This window comes from Eulemur rufifrons, chromosome 8 (genome assembly GCF_041146395.1).
Source record: "Eulemur rufifrons isolate Redbay chromosome 8, OSU_ERuf_1, whole genome shotgun sequence".
NCBI lineage: Eukaryota > Metazoa > Chordata > Mammalia > Primates > Lemuridae > Eulemur > Eulemur rufifrons.
The window spans coordinates 80,369,226-80,383,794 of record NC_090990.1 but is presented as its reverse complement, the minus strand read 5'-3'; the positions used below and the strand labels follow the sequence as shown (position 1 = coordinate 80,383,794).

The 14,569-nt window shown below is 35.4% G+C and overlaps 1 protein-coding gene across 1 annotated transcript in view; it reads left to right on the top strand.

Annotated features, from left to right (window-relative positions):
• Positions 1–3,006, top strand: part of DPH5 (diphthamide biosynthesis 5) — a 34,238-nt gene extending 31,232 nt beyond the window's left edge. The window contains exons 7-8 of the mRNA XM_069478301.1: positions 147–250; positions 2,094–3,006. Coding sequence (XP_069334402.1) covers positions 147–250; positions 2,094–2,290 — 301 coding nt within the window. The 3' untranslated portion in view covers positions 2,291–3,006. The remainder of the gene's footprint in view (positions 1–146; positions 251–2,093) is intronic.
• The last annotated feature ends 11,563 nt before the right edge of the window (positions 3,007–14,569 follow it).

Genomic DNA, 14,569 nt, shown 5'->3' with positions numbered 1-14,569 from the left:
GTATATACTTAAAGTGGTTATCATGTAAAAACTTCAAGCAGAATGTAGGCTCTGGTACTTGAATATATCTAGGGGAGTAATTGCATTAATAATGTGTCATGTAATTTCATGGATAAGAACAGTGGCATCTAGTTTTATACTTACAGAGGAAGGAAGATCTATGAACCTCCTCGGTATATGAGTGTAAACCAAGCAGCCCAGCAGCTTCTGGAGATTGTTCAAAATCAGAGAAAACGAGGAGAAGAACCAGGTACTTACAACTCTATAAGGGCTCTCATATTATTCCTCTATTGCCTCATAAAGATGTGTATATGAATTACTATATGACACAGACATAAATACACCACCACTGAAGCAAGAGGTGGTGCTTTTGCATTGTACTGTTTCCTGTCATTTTTTTTCTAACTTTAATTTAAATCCCACAGGCTTCAAGTTGTACTAAAAAAAAAATAATGGAGTTCTATATAGTGAAATTAACACCATTCCAGAAAGTGAGGATTTTTTTCACAAATATAAATCAAATTTGATGTAAATATGGTAATATATATTTTGATAAAATATAGAACTTTCATTTTAGCCCTAATCAGTGGTGAGATCTATCCTGCAAAATCTATTTATTCTACTTTTTATCATTCTCAACACTGAGACTAGGAATAGTTTTCTTCAGCTTAAAGATAAGAGAACTTATTTTTATACTCTTAATATGTGACATATTTTGTGGAATATAATAAAGTGTTTATTGTTAGTAAATCTTTATTAAGAAGTTCTTAAATGTCATATTCTAGGGGAGAAACAGGAAAAAAAAATTCTTAAATGAACCTGTCATTATATTCTGTCATAAGGTGCTAACTGCCTTTGGGCACTTGTACCCTAATAGAAAAGATACATAAGAGATTCTTGAGTGGCCATTGCTTATTTTATTCTCATTAGTAGGCCCTGTTATAGTTGTGAAACAAGTGGTCTGCAAGGGTGTTCTATATCCATAACTTTGTACAGAGCTCCTTGCATTCCTGCTTGTTCTTGACTGAATCATTTGCCCCCTTTGATCATTGTTCAATCAGGACTTTTCCCACTAAACAATAAAACCATTAAAAGGGTCTGTCCTTTAGCTGTGGTACCAGACTGAATAATACTGAAGTTCACTAAGGTTGGCTATTTTGAACTTAAACGTATAAGTAAGGCCAAATGCCCAGTATTTATTAAGGGCTGTATAGTTTACTAAATACTCTCATATCCATTATCTTAGCTCTCACAACCACTATCTAAGATAGTATACATTTTAAAAAATGAGAAGACTTAAGTTTGTCTAATGTGGCCAAGTAGCAACTCAAATCTGTGTGTTTATGATATGAACATATCTCAAGCAAGTTATTAAAAATATACATATGTAATAAACATTGTTTACTTAGAATCTAAAGACAAATGCCATGCAATTGTAATGAGTATGGATATAGCTTATCAAGTCCTAAAAACTTAAACTCATTATAAGCCCTTGGAATTCTGAAAGGGTAAAATTGGGAAGTACTTTTTTATATGTCAGGTAGTACAAATGATTATAAAAAGCCTTAGATGGGCCGGGCGCGGTGGCTCACGCCTGTAATCCTAGCACTCTGGGAGGCCGAGGTGGGCGGATCGTTTGAGCTCAGGAGTTCGAGACCAGCCTGAGCAAGAGCGAGACCCCATCTCTACTAAAAATAGAAAGAAATTATATGGACAGCTAAAAATATATATAGAAAAAATTAGCCGGGCATGGTGGTGCATGCCTGTAGTCCCAGCTACTCGGGAGGCTGAGACAGGAGGATCGCTTGAGCCCAGGAGTTTGAGGTTGCTGTGAGCTAGGCTGACGCCACGGCACTCACTCTAGCCTGGGCAACAGAGTGAGACTCTGTCTCAAAAAAAAAAAAAAAAAAAAAAAGCCTTAGATGAATCAATGGATAATTGGTTCATGAGCAGCTAAGGATATTTAAGATATTTGGGGCTTCTTTAAATGTACTTGTGGTACTAATGTAAGTCTGAGTGTATGATTGACAGAATGATCCATTTGTTGAATTGAATGGCAGTATCTTGTTTTTGTTTTTGTTCTTTTTAAATAGCAATTACTGAGGAGACACTCTGTGTTGGCTTAGCCAGAGTTGGAGCTGAGGACCAGAAAATTGCAGCAGGCACTTTACAGCAAATGTGTACTGTGGACTTGGGAGAACCATTGCATTCCTTGATAATCACAGGAGGCAGCATGCATCCGCTGGAGTTGGAGATGTTGAGTCTGTTTTCCATACCAGAAAATAGCTGAGTCCCAAAGCATCGATGGATTCTGAACATAGACATTTTCTATAATCTTGTTAATTTCAGCCCTATATGGTTGTACACATTTTGTATAACAAATTAAACAGGTATTTTAGTGTATCTAATAAGTGTAAAACAAACGGCAGAAAAAAAAAAAAAGTTGACTCAATAGTGCTTGGTTTGCTGTGGCAATGAGTTTTTCGCTGTGATATCATTCATTGCTGCTGCTATTTCGACAGTTTTTCAGGATACGCACACAAGGAGCAGACCAAGCTGGAAAACTTGTGGATTGACATCCATTAGACAAGATCATTTAAAAGCAGTTTTTACTTATGAAACCAGTTTATACAAGATGGTTGTTACAGAGTATAACTTAGAGATTAACTGGAATGTGAATCACTTAAATCCCAGTTTTAAAGGATAAGAAATATGAAGAGTGGCAAGAAAAGCAAATAAAAGATAACAGTAACAGTTCACTTAATATTTTTATAATTTTCTTCTTTCTTAAAAAGTCATCTGTCCTGGCTGCAAGATGCGTTGTCCTGATAGCAGCTGCTGTTAGGGCATATAAACAGGTAGGAAGAATAAGTCTCTACCCAGCGGTCCTTCTTACTTAAAGCTCAGCTGAGTACGTGCCACAAAATGACACCTTTCTGAATTGGCTGTCTTGGTTAGCTGACATCCTAATTATGTGGCTCATATTCTGCTGTATTTTAGAGGTTATGTAATTGTTTAATTATAAATGTTTAGCCAGCCATGTATAGGTGCTGTTTGTTTTTAAATTGCATCTTTCACATCCAAGCAGTTAAATGGAAAACTTGCTGACTATAAAATAAAATTAAAAAAAATTTAAGTTTGAAGGTAATAATGGATTAGTCAAGATTTGTCATAGCAATTAATTCAGTTACTATGTCATTTATATATTGATAATCTATACACACACACATGCAAAGTAGTCATACTGTTCTTATAGTTTTAAATAACACTCCATTTATTGTATTTCATGGCCATAGAGTTTTATACTTTTTGTCAGTTCAGAATAAAAATAGCTTTGTTACATGATAGTTCAGTTGGTCCAACTCTGTTTTCACGGCTTAATCAATTTATCTGAGCTTTTTGCTTAGTAAATTTGTTGAAAGTTGAACAAAAATTTTCCTGCTTCCTGGAATCATCAGTTAGCTAAAGATTATTTTGACTGATTTTATTTCATTTTGGATAAAATATATTTTAATGTGTATGAAACATTCCATTTTCAATCTGTTAGACAAAAGGGGAGAGAGCCAAGTATGTTTAAGTACCAGTTCCATATTATTTTCTTCTGAGGTGTTAAACTAAACACTTAAGAGTTATTAAATGAAAGACTTCTGATTTTGGTAATAGTGGAATGGCTTGCAATGTACAAACCCTCCCAGTGATAAACTCTGAACCAAATATAATAAAATATAATAAACAATTGTCTAATGATACTAGAGAGTCACTGAAAGCAGGCTGAAAAGTATGCTTGTGTGGCTTTTCTCCTCAGGTCATTCCCAGACTGTCTGGTGAGAGGTGGTTAGAACTCAAGAGGAAGTTGCAGTCTTACTGGGCTTGAGCTGTTGGAGAATAGAATTGGGAGCTGCTAGAGGAGCTGAAAGTTGAAGTAGCAGAGCCTAGAAATGAAGGTGCCAAAGATGGTGGGTCCTTCCAATCTGCGTATAATCTCTCCTTAAATCCTTGGCTAACTCCTGAACTGTACATACCCAGGGAAGACTCCAAGGACCCTGATGGAAAGCCACAGCTGGAAGACTGAAGAAGCTGAACAGAGATTGCTGCTCTCTATTACAAGAGAAGACAGAATTTTGAGTTTGAATTCTGACACGTTAGAAGGGCTAAGACCCTTGATAGTTGGTATCAACCTTGACAAGTTGCTGAGAACCTTGAGCTTCCCATCAAAACCCCAGAATGCCCATATATTAGTAAAGACTGTACTGAGGGCTAGGGATTTGTGCTAAAACTAAGGACAAAAGCTTTAACATAACGTAAAATCAAGCCTCCATAAAATCAAGGTGATTAGTCAAAAATTTAAATTAGAACAGAGCTTAGCACTCTTCAGAGTATGATAACAAAATGAGTCTCCATAACATATCTATGACCCCAATACAACAAAATATTGTGAAGTATCCGAAAAAACAAGGAAGTATAGCTTATGGTGTATTAGCTAATGGCTAATGATGTTGAACATCTTTTCTTGTGCTTATTTACTATTCTTATATCCCATTTGATGAAGCATCTCTTTATGTGTTTTGCCCACTTTTTAGTTGGACTTTTTTCTTGTGGTTAGGTTTTGAGTATTCTTTATATGTTCTGGGCACAAGTTCTTTGTTAGCTATGTGATTTGCAAATATTTTCTCCCAGTCTATGGCTTGTTCCTTCATTCCCTTAACCATGTCTTTAGTAGAGCAAAAGTTTTTTTAATTTTGGTGAAATCCAATTGATCAGTTTTTTATTATATAGAGTATATTTCTGATACCCTGTCTAAGAATCCATCACTGAAGTCAAGGACACATAGATTTTCTCCTATTTTTTTTCTAGAAGTTTTACAGTTTTATATTTTACATTTATATCTGTGATACATTTTGGATTAATATTTGTATGAAGTGTGAGTTTTAGGTTGAGGTTCATTTTTTGCATATATGACCAGTTGCTCCTAACACCATTTGTTAAAAAGACTGTTCTTTCTCCATTGAATTGTTTCTGCACCATTGTCAAAAATCATTGACCATATTTGTGTAGGTCTATTGCTGGACTCTTGCTGTGTTGATCTGTGTGTCTCTCCCTTCCCTTTGCCTTTCCATATAAATGTTAGAATGAGCTTGCTGACATTTTGTGAGCTTGTGAGATTTTGATGGGGATTGTTTGAGATGGTGTCGATGTTTTGGGTATTATTCTATTTTGGGTTTGCTCAAGCTTCTTGAATCTGTAGGTTTGTGTCACCAAACTTGGGTGTTTTCAGCCATTATTTCTTCAAATATTTTATCAGTACTGTGTACTTTATCCTCTTTCTGAAACTCTGATAATATAAATGTTAGACATTTCTTAAGTGTCTGATAGGTTCCTGAACTCTTGTTCATTTTTTTTTTTTCAGTCTGTTTTCTATGTTACTCAGAGTGGATACTTTTTATTCATCTATCTTTGAGTTTCATTGATTCTTTCATTTGTCTTGTCCATTTTGCTGTTGAGTTCATTCTGTGTGTTAAAAATTTTGGGGACTGTTGTAAAATTTCAATTTGGTTCTTTTTATATATGCTGTTTTTATTTTAACATTTGTTGCAAGATTATTTGTGATTGAGCATTTTTCTATTGCTGTTTGAGCATTTTATGTGGAATTTTTATATTGCTTGTTTGAGCACTTTAAATAGCTGCTTTAAGGCCTTTGTTAGATAATTCCAACATGATGTTATCTTAGCTTTGGCATCTGTTGATTGTTTTTCTTCTGCAAGTTGAAATTTTTCACGATACTTTGTTATTTTTGGATTGTAGCTTGGACACCTTGAATATTATATTATGAGATTCTGGGTCTTGTTTAAATTCTATGGAGAATCTCAATCTTTTTGTTTTAGCAGGTAACCAGCCAGCTAGATTCAGGATGCAGTTACCAGTCTGCCTTCTGTGGGCTGTGGTTCCAATGTCAGTTTAGTTAATCCAAGCATTAGTGATTTGAGGATGATCCTTGGGGTTCATAAATAACATTATGAGGGTGCTCTTTGCTAGGCTCCTCCCTCTGTGTGATCTGCCCACTACTTCCCGTATCCCTCAGCTCCCTTTTTTGGTCAGTCCTCTGGCTGGTTCTGGTTACTCTGCTTTGTCGCTCTCTTTCATATCTTCATGATTGGGCTTGCATCCTGACCCATGTCTGGGAGAGGGAACAGAGAAAAAAAAATCAAAGGGGTTTTGCTCTATCTTTTTGAAACTATAGCTATACTGAACAGAATTCCTTTCTCTCAAAGTTGTAGATCCTGTGGGGTTTTATAGCTGCTGGCTGCCACCACAGGATTGCCTGGGGGAAGTTTTTGGAAGCCAGTGGGAATATTGCTCCAACTAATATAAACTACAAATGTAGTAACTTTGCCTTCTTTGAAGTCTGTAGAAACCAAATGACAACTTTGCCTTCTTTGAAGTCTGTAGAAACCAAATGACTTGTGTACAAATTATTGCTCATGGGGAAGTAGAATGATGCACATACAGGACAGATAACCCTTATAAAGTTGACAACATTACGCTTTAATTCTTTGCCTAGGATGGGAAGACAGTGATGGCTAATTAGACCGACCTTATTTTATTTATAATTTTGGAAGTGATTATGACATTTTCAAAAGTCCAAGACAAATGGCAGTTCTAAGTGCTGTCACACTGTACCTGTACTTATATGTGAATCTGAATTTGTTCACTTATAAAATGTCATGTTTTCAAAATACTGTCTTGTGCCTACGTTCAGGAAATACTTTTGTATTTGTATTGTTTTATTTTTAAGCCTTTAGTTTTAGCTGTGGGTCTCTCAAAAGAAGAGTACAATTCACTTTAACGATTCATAGAGAACCATTTTTCAAAGAGGAGTTAAACTTTATATTAACATAATTCATCCATTTTTTTATAAATTTTAATTGCCCACATTGTGCCAGACTCTATGAATGTATTATCTTGCTGTTAACATTAGTACTCTTGGTTATGGAATTTAGCAGATAAAAGTTGAGTTGTACATTTAAATGTTGGTAGCATGTACTGTGCCTGAACTTCGTGGTAGATTTTTTTTTAAGTCTGGAAGTGGAGCTAGATTAGCTGACAGTGTCTGAATGAACTAGAATCCCATTAAAGTGCTTTTTTTTCTTTTTTTACAGAGTGAAAGACAGTAAATTGCTGTCATTCTATCAACATCAGTTGCACCTGTTCATTCCTGGCTGTCTTTGCTGTTTCTCTGGTCTAGACTAATGAAAAGTTTGCTCATTGCCATATCGAGAGTAAAGAGATTGAATAAGGAAGGAAAGAAAAGCTTTATGAATTTTCAAAGTTGTTCAGAGGAATTTGTACTTCATAAGCATTAGGGAGCCACTCAAGATTCCTGAGCTAGAGGGCTGAATGTGGAAACTGGGAAGCTGACTTAGACTGTCAGTGTAACACAGGATGGCTTCTAGGGGGAAGGAAGCAAAAACCCTAGATAAGAAAGATTGGTTAATGCAGTATGGTGACTTGCCAAAACATGTGTGTAAATAGAAGAGGCTCCTCTAAAGGGGCGTTGCTAGCCCACTGTAGAATTAAGCCAGAGGCTGATTCCAGAGAATACTGGAAAGGCAGGGAGTCTAGCTCTAGTAAGTCAAAGTGCAGTATGCAGATGAGCCAGGCCACGGTAATCAGGAAGCCATGGTAGGACACATGTTTTAAAAGGGCCTGGACAAAAATTGGATTCAGCAGAAATTCCTTGTACTCCGTGCCCAAACCAGGATTGTTTGTGTGTATGTGTGGGCAGGGAGGGCAGAGATGGCTGGAGCTGGGCAGCAAAAGTGGTTCTGCTTGTAGTCATCGGTGAAGTCCTGGCATAGGGCAGTGGAAATTGAGAAAAGGTGAATTTAAAGTTCTCAAAGGAAGGAAGAGGACTTTGTGATAAGGGATTCAGGAAATGGAGGTGCCAAAGGCAATGTTTAGATTTCTAAGAATTCTGTAAGGAATTCTGACAGAAATTGGTAGTTGAGAAGAGATTTAAGTGGGAAAGATAAATTTACTTTTTCTCTATTTAGAATTTGAGATGCTGATAGTTCTGCCATGGATGTGACAAGAAATGAGCCACTGATGGTCTTCTACAAAATGGGGAAGAGTGAAGGCATCCTGCTAGGAACTGTGAAAGTGGTTAGAGAGGAAGTGGAAGCAGCACATGTAGACCACATATGAGGAATCCGACAGACACACTGTAAAGCCCTTATGGTGTGGTAGAGGTTGATAGCACAGAGGCTGCTTTGGTAAGAGTAACTCCGAGAAGGTGGGATGAATGGGGCCTGAGGTTTTGTGGAAGAAGTTACTTTAAAAAGGAATTGCTTCTGATGAGAAGGAAACATTTGGAAGGATAATGGAGGCTCATGTCAAATGCTTTGGCCTTCATTTCATATAAGATGAGGCTCGGTGGCTCACGCCTGTAATCCTAGCACTCTGGGAGGCTGAAGTGGGAGGATCACTTGAGGTCAGGAGTTCGACACCAGCCTGAGCAAGAGCGAGACCCCGTCTCTACTAAAAATAGAAAAAAATGATCTGGACAGCTAAAAATATATATAGAAAAAAAATTAGCCAGGCATGGTGGCACATGCCTGTAGTCCCAGCTACTCGGGAGGCTGAGGCAGAAGGATTGCTTGAGCCCAGGAGTTTGAGGGTTGCTGTGAGCTTGACGCCACGGCACTCTAGCCAGGGCAACAGAGTGAGACTCTGTCTCCAAAAAAAAAAAAAAAAGATGAGATCATCCATAGAGAATGAGGTAAGAAAAGAACAATTTAGGGTTAATAAACATATTTGGAAATAAGTACTTTGAGACGTGTTTCTGAGGTGAAACAATGAGTGAGAGCCACAATGAGGCTCTTCATAATGAAAAGGCACTTCCAACCTCCTAGCATCTGTTCTCTCCTAATGAGTCCTGCTATTTCCTGGCTCTGAGAATCATTCTTTCCGTATCAGTTCTTAAGTCCTCTAGAATCTACTCCAATAACTACTAGGTTCAGAGTGTTCTTTTCAGTTCATCAAAATGATAGACACAATTCAAGGAACGATTTTTAAACAGAAATTTTATTGAAAGAATTTTGATACAGTTCATGATTCTTTTTAAATACATGTAAGGTTAAACAAAATATATACATGAATGTGTTCAAGTAGAAAAAGTGAAATATACATTATGGATTTGTTGTATTGCACATAGGCAAATCGTAATTGCTCACTGTAGCATATTCAAACCAAATTACAACATAGCCTTTGAGATTTGAGATTACAACCTAGCCTTGTACCCAAAACATTTTTGGAAACATTTTGATGCCATAATCTTCACTGAAGGAATGAAACCCAAATACAAACTTGGCCATATGTTTAAAAACTACTAAAAGCAGGGAGGTAAAGTGGTGTTAGAGGTGTTTGGAATATACTAGAAAGGGATTTGGCAATTTTTCATTCACAATATTTCCAATATAAAAGACTCATTCTTTTTTTATCAAACTCACAAAAGTTGGGGGAAAATATTACTTGGGGAAAAAAATTCACTGAATTTTCTATTAGAGCAAGCAATGAAATTACTTGACAAACTGTTGACAGGGTATGTCTGGTTCAAAATTAGATCTTCATTGAGGCTAACTGTGAGATATAAATAAAATTCAAATACTACTAAAATTCAAAATGAAGCTTTTCCCCCACTAGCATGAAATGGAAGTTCTACAGTGGAAGCAACAATGAAAAGAGATGAAAAATAAGAAATAAAGGGAGGCTCTACTAAAATTTAGTATTTGGAAAGAAAAGGAAAAAAAGGTAAAAAGTATTCTGGGAATATTTAAATCACTTAATGAATACATGTAGTGTTGTTTTTATAGAAGCACCTTCAAGAAATACCTCTGAAAGAGTTCCAGATGATAATACATTTGCGATAAATGAAATAGAAGACACGTTGTAGTCCTTAAAACATGAATATGGCGAATTTCCATAATAACAAAGGCGACTATGTGGTTCCTGGTTTGGCCATACAAAATATAAAAATTCAAGTGGTCCAGGTTCCACAATCCCAGTTCTGCCAAATTCCTGTCCAACAATATACAAAATGAATAACATCTGTTTACTTCCACTGTTTGTATATTAAAAAGAATGAGCAGCTCACAGGGCTAGTTGAAAATAAAATGGCCAAGGTGAATATAAAGTCACTTATTTATGCAGAAATACCAAACAAATGCTGAGATGCCTTCTGTAATAAACAGTAAATTACTGGTTTTACCTCTCCCTAACCCTTATTTGTGAATCCACTACTATCTATAATACTCACCAGTTAGCCAAACATTTATTGAGCAGGTAAGTGTAAGCCCATGCTAAGTTTGGGAATAAAAGGATATATATAAAACAAAGACCTTCTCTCTTACAAGCCTTCCAACATCATGGTCAAAATTACAAATAAGTTTTAAAAGCTGTTGTAAGAGTTCAGTTAAATATTAAGCATAGATTACTACTATTTATGAAATAGATTTCTTCCTTTTGAAAAGATGTATATAAAATGTAATATAAATCAAATCCTACTTACCCTTCTCCTGCAGTGCAAAATTATTTATACTTCTTGGGAGATAATTCCCTAATAAACTAAGTTAAGGTCTTTTGGGCAGTTCAGTTTCTCTCCTCATACTAGCACAAAGGGCGCAATCTTTTGAGTCAATCCCTTTTAAGCAGTTTACTCGAGGAGTGTCAATAAAACTTTCTGCATCTTTTTTTTAATGGTCTTAAAGGTACCTAAAGGAGTTCTGATTCCTCTTTTTAGCCTGCACAGTTTAAGATGAATGGCAAAGGTGGGAAATAAGCGTAAGAGAGCATAGAAAGAAGGAATGAGTCTAAATACTGTATAGTGACTGTTCCCCGTACAGTTTTGTCATGGTGATTGTTCACTAATTTTACTGGAGAGTCTGTTTAGATCTGCTACAACTTCTCAGATCTTTACAACATTGTTGAATGACATATGTAAAATAGAGTAGCTGTCAGCACCGGATTAGTCAGTGCCCTACCACTGCCTAGCCGCTAGGCAAGTCATTTAAACAGCTTCCTTCTGTAAAATGGGGATAAGAATTCCTTTCCCACAGGGATGTTAATGATAATTAGAAGAGAAGCTGTGTCAATCATAAAGTCATGCAAAATTCTTTATAGAAATTTGAGGATTAAACGTGATGACATGAAGAAGGCTACACAAAGTGCCTGGCACATAAATCCTTAATGAAGGTTATTCTTCTCCCCACACGCCCCCCCTTATAATTTGCAGTTAGGAAATGGTTAAACATAAACCAAAGATGCCCTCATCAGAAAGACTCACATACATTTGGACTTTAAATAGAACTATAATTCTCTGTTCCTTTTCTCCAAATATTTTTCTAATTTTTCACTGTGTTTGAGTCTGTCTTGAGTCTGTGGTTGAGATCTGGACCACTAAGGCTTCTGGGAGATCACATCTTGAAATAATCCTTCCAACACTGATAAAACTTTTAATACATGTTCTTCAGAGAATGAAATAATTTCCTTTTTTACCAAAGTTCTTGTGAATTGGAAAATAATTTTGTTTCGAAGATGGTGATGAAAAGAAAAAGTTTAACTTTCCCAAGGTAATGCTTTTATGAAGCACTGGAAGTTGCAGTTTAACGTTTTGGGTTCTGATAAGACTTCAAAATTTTACCTGACTGAATTAAAAGATTTGTTCTATACAACATTAATGCTCAATTTTGCATGGCTCTGAGAATCTTTAAAATGCAAAAACTCTCCAGTGGCTGAAAACCAAAGTGGCAAAACTGAAATGATATGACTTTGTGAATTAGCCTTCTTTCTAAAAAGTACCAGTTCACAGAATATAAACAAAATAGAAACTAAGCAATCCTTAAATTGGATTTAGCCTTGGACAATTAACAGAAAAATTCACTCATAAATTAAAGGTATCTATTGTACAGATGTCATTTTTAAGTCAGGAACTGGTTTCATTAAAAGTAAAAAAGTAAAAAGTAAAAAAATTAATTATAATATCTTCCATAAAGAATACTATGGAAATATTCCAAACCTCATAATTATAAATGAAAAATGAGACAATAAAGCCCCATTTATAAAGTGCCTTAATGTACCAAAAATGGACGTCAAATGTCCTTTATTTACAAATGATATTTAATCACATTTACAGACAGGCAAATATACTGGAGAGGCAGCACAATAGAGTATAAAGAACTCTCAACTTAGAAGATCTGAATTCTAGTCTTAGCTTTGCCACTAATTATCTCTGTGACCTTGAGTAAATAACAGCTTTTCTGGGCTTCAATTTTCTCATCTGTAAAATGAGAGGTAGACTTGACTGTTTCTAAGGACAGTCCCTGCTTAGATGTAAAATTCTATGTTAAGCAATGTAATATTGTTCTTAAATCCCAGCATTATATAACAAGGTGTTACCATATTAATAATCTCTGTAAAAACTGATTATTTCATAGTAGGTAGGTAAAAACATAGAACTGTGATCAACTGCATTTTGAGTTAATGATTTGGCTGCTTTACAAAGGTGCACAAAAATCACAGTATTTTGGTTACTGGTGTATATATATGTAGGCTTTCAAGAATGTTGAAACGTTCTGGATACAATGGAAGTCACAATGCCAATGAATGACATCTGTTACTGACTGGTAGGGATGACGGCATGAGGAACACTGACCTACAGATAAACTAGATACTGTCCTTCACAAAGATGCACAGGGAATTAAGCTCTTCATCTTGAGTAATCTAGATTAAAAAACCAAAATAAATACAGTATTTCTGTTTGGGGAAGTTTACCAGGCAAGGTAAACTTTCCCTGGGCAATACAGATTTGTTCTCCAGAGAATATTTTGGTTTTTAAAATACTGGAAAAGTTATGTTCAGATATAGACTGTTTTGGCTTTGGGGGAGGGCATTCTAAATGTGTATTTCATACATTCTTATTTTATAACAAAAATCAGGTAGTACTTCTCAGTGAAATTATCCCCTTTAGTAATACATATGTGCCAAGAACATTAATAAGATAAAGTATTTCCTAAGAATGAGAAAAAAGCTGCTTTTTCTTACACTAATTTTTTACTTTTGCACACACAAATATAGTGACATTTAGTTAAAGCATGAATGTTAATGCCAACCTGCTAAATGACATGAGCTGGCAATCTCTTGTAACAAATGGAAAATTAGAGTTTCACATCAGCCTAACACTCTATATACTCTATACATTATCAAAGGAAGAAAAACATACTCATGCATTTGTGTACGCAGAGTTCTGTTACATATATATTTTGAAAAAAACTTCACTTGGAATTCTGGGCCCAGTGAAAGGCAGAATTGGATCTGCAAAATGCACTGGTAAATTTATAGACCAGTGTAATTATCTCCATATGTGAAATATCAGTATAGTTATACATAGTTTTTAAAGGCACACATCCAGAATTTCTGCCTTCATCTTGATCTGTCATTTTCTGTAATATGCCAAAACCACAGAATATCCCAAAGTTTTAACAGACTTGGTAGTGGCTGCAAAATTCTAAATGACTACCTATATTTGTAATGAAAAAAGCAGTACCATAATCAGGACATTTCCTTTTGTTCTTTCCCTCCTCGAAGACCTCAACAATTGTTTTAGTCAACACCTTCTATTGCAGGAATTCTTAGCTTTAGAACTGCCCGGCAGTAAGCAAACATGTTTTGAAAATACTACTTTATCTGCAAAACGAAGACTTACTGATAGTTCATGGCAATCTAAAGCAGTTTATGAAAGAATGAAGAAAGTGGTCTACTTTTCCTAATGCAGAATAATTCATAAATTGTAGGGGAAAAATACTTCAAAACTTGGACAAAATCAACAATGATTTCTGTCACCTCACTGAAAAAGTGCTTATTACTGATCTATATTCTTAACAGTCATTTCCACCCTGTAGTGTTTTCCCCACAATAATTTCAGTTTTTTAAAGAGAAAAGGAAATACATGTCGTGATAAAATGAAATAAAATGGGAAAATGTTTATACAGATCATTATCTCTTTATAAAACAGAGCATACTTAAGTAGAGTGTTCAAACACTTGTCATCTCAAATGGCAATTTTATTTTTCAAATACACAAGGACCTAGAAAATCCAAATACCTGTGTTAGGAAAAGTTCCACACAACTACATTTGCTCTGTATGCTTTAATAGTTCAAACTCAGTAAAATGCTGCTTTAGGATTCCTGAAAGCAACTGTGTATGTGTAAAGCTTAAAAAGGAAAATAAACTGTCTGACTTGGCATTTGAAGAATGAAAAAGCAAAATAACACTGTCACAATCATTTCTGCTTTCAGTCTACACTGCCTTTTCCTTTCATTATAAAATCCGTAAAAATGGTAAGGAAAGATACAGGAAAGTTTATCACAGACACAGTAGCTTTTATAGAAATTTGGAATTCAGCAGATGTTTTAAGTTAAAACAATTTTCTGTATAACAGATGCATATGCAAAGTTCTGAAAACACAGTCCACAAAGTAATTTAATGTGGTAATTGAATTTGTTTTAAAAAGCAAAT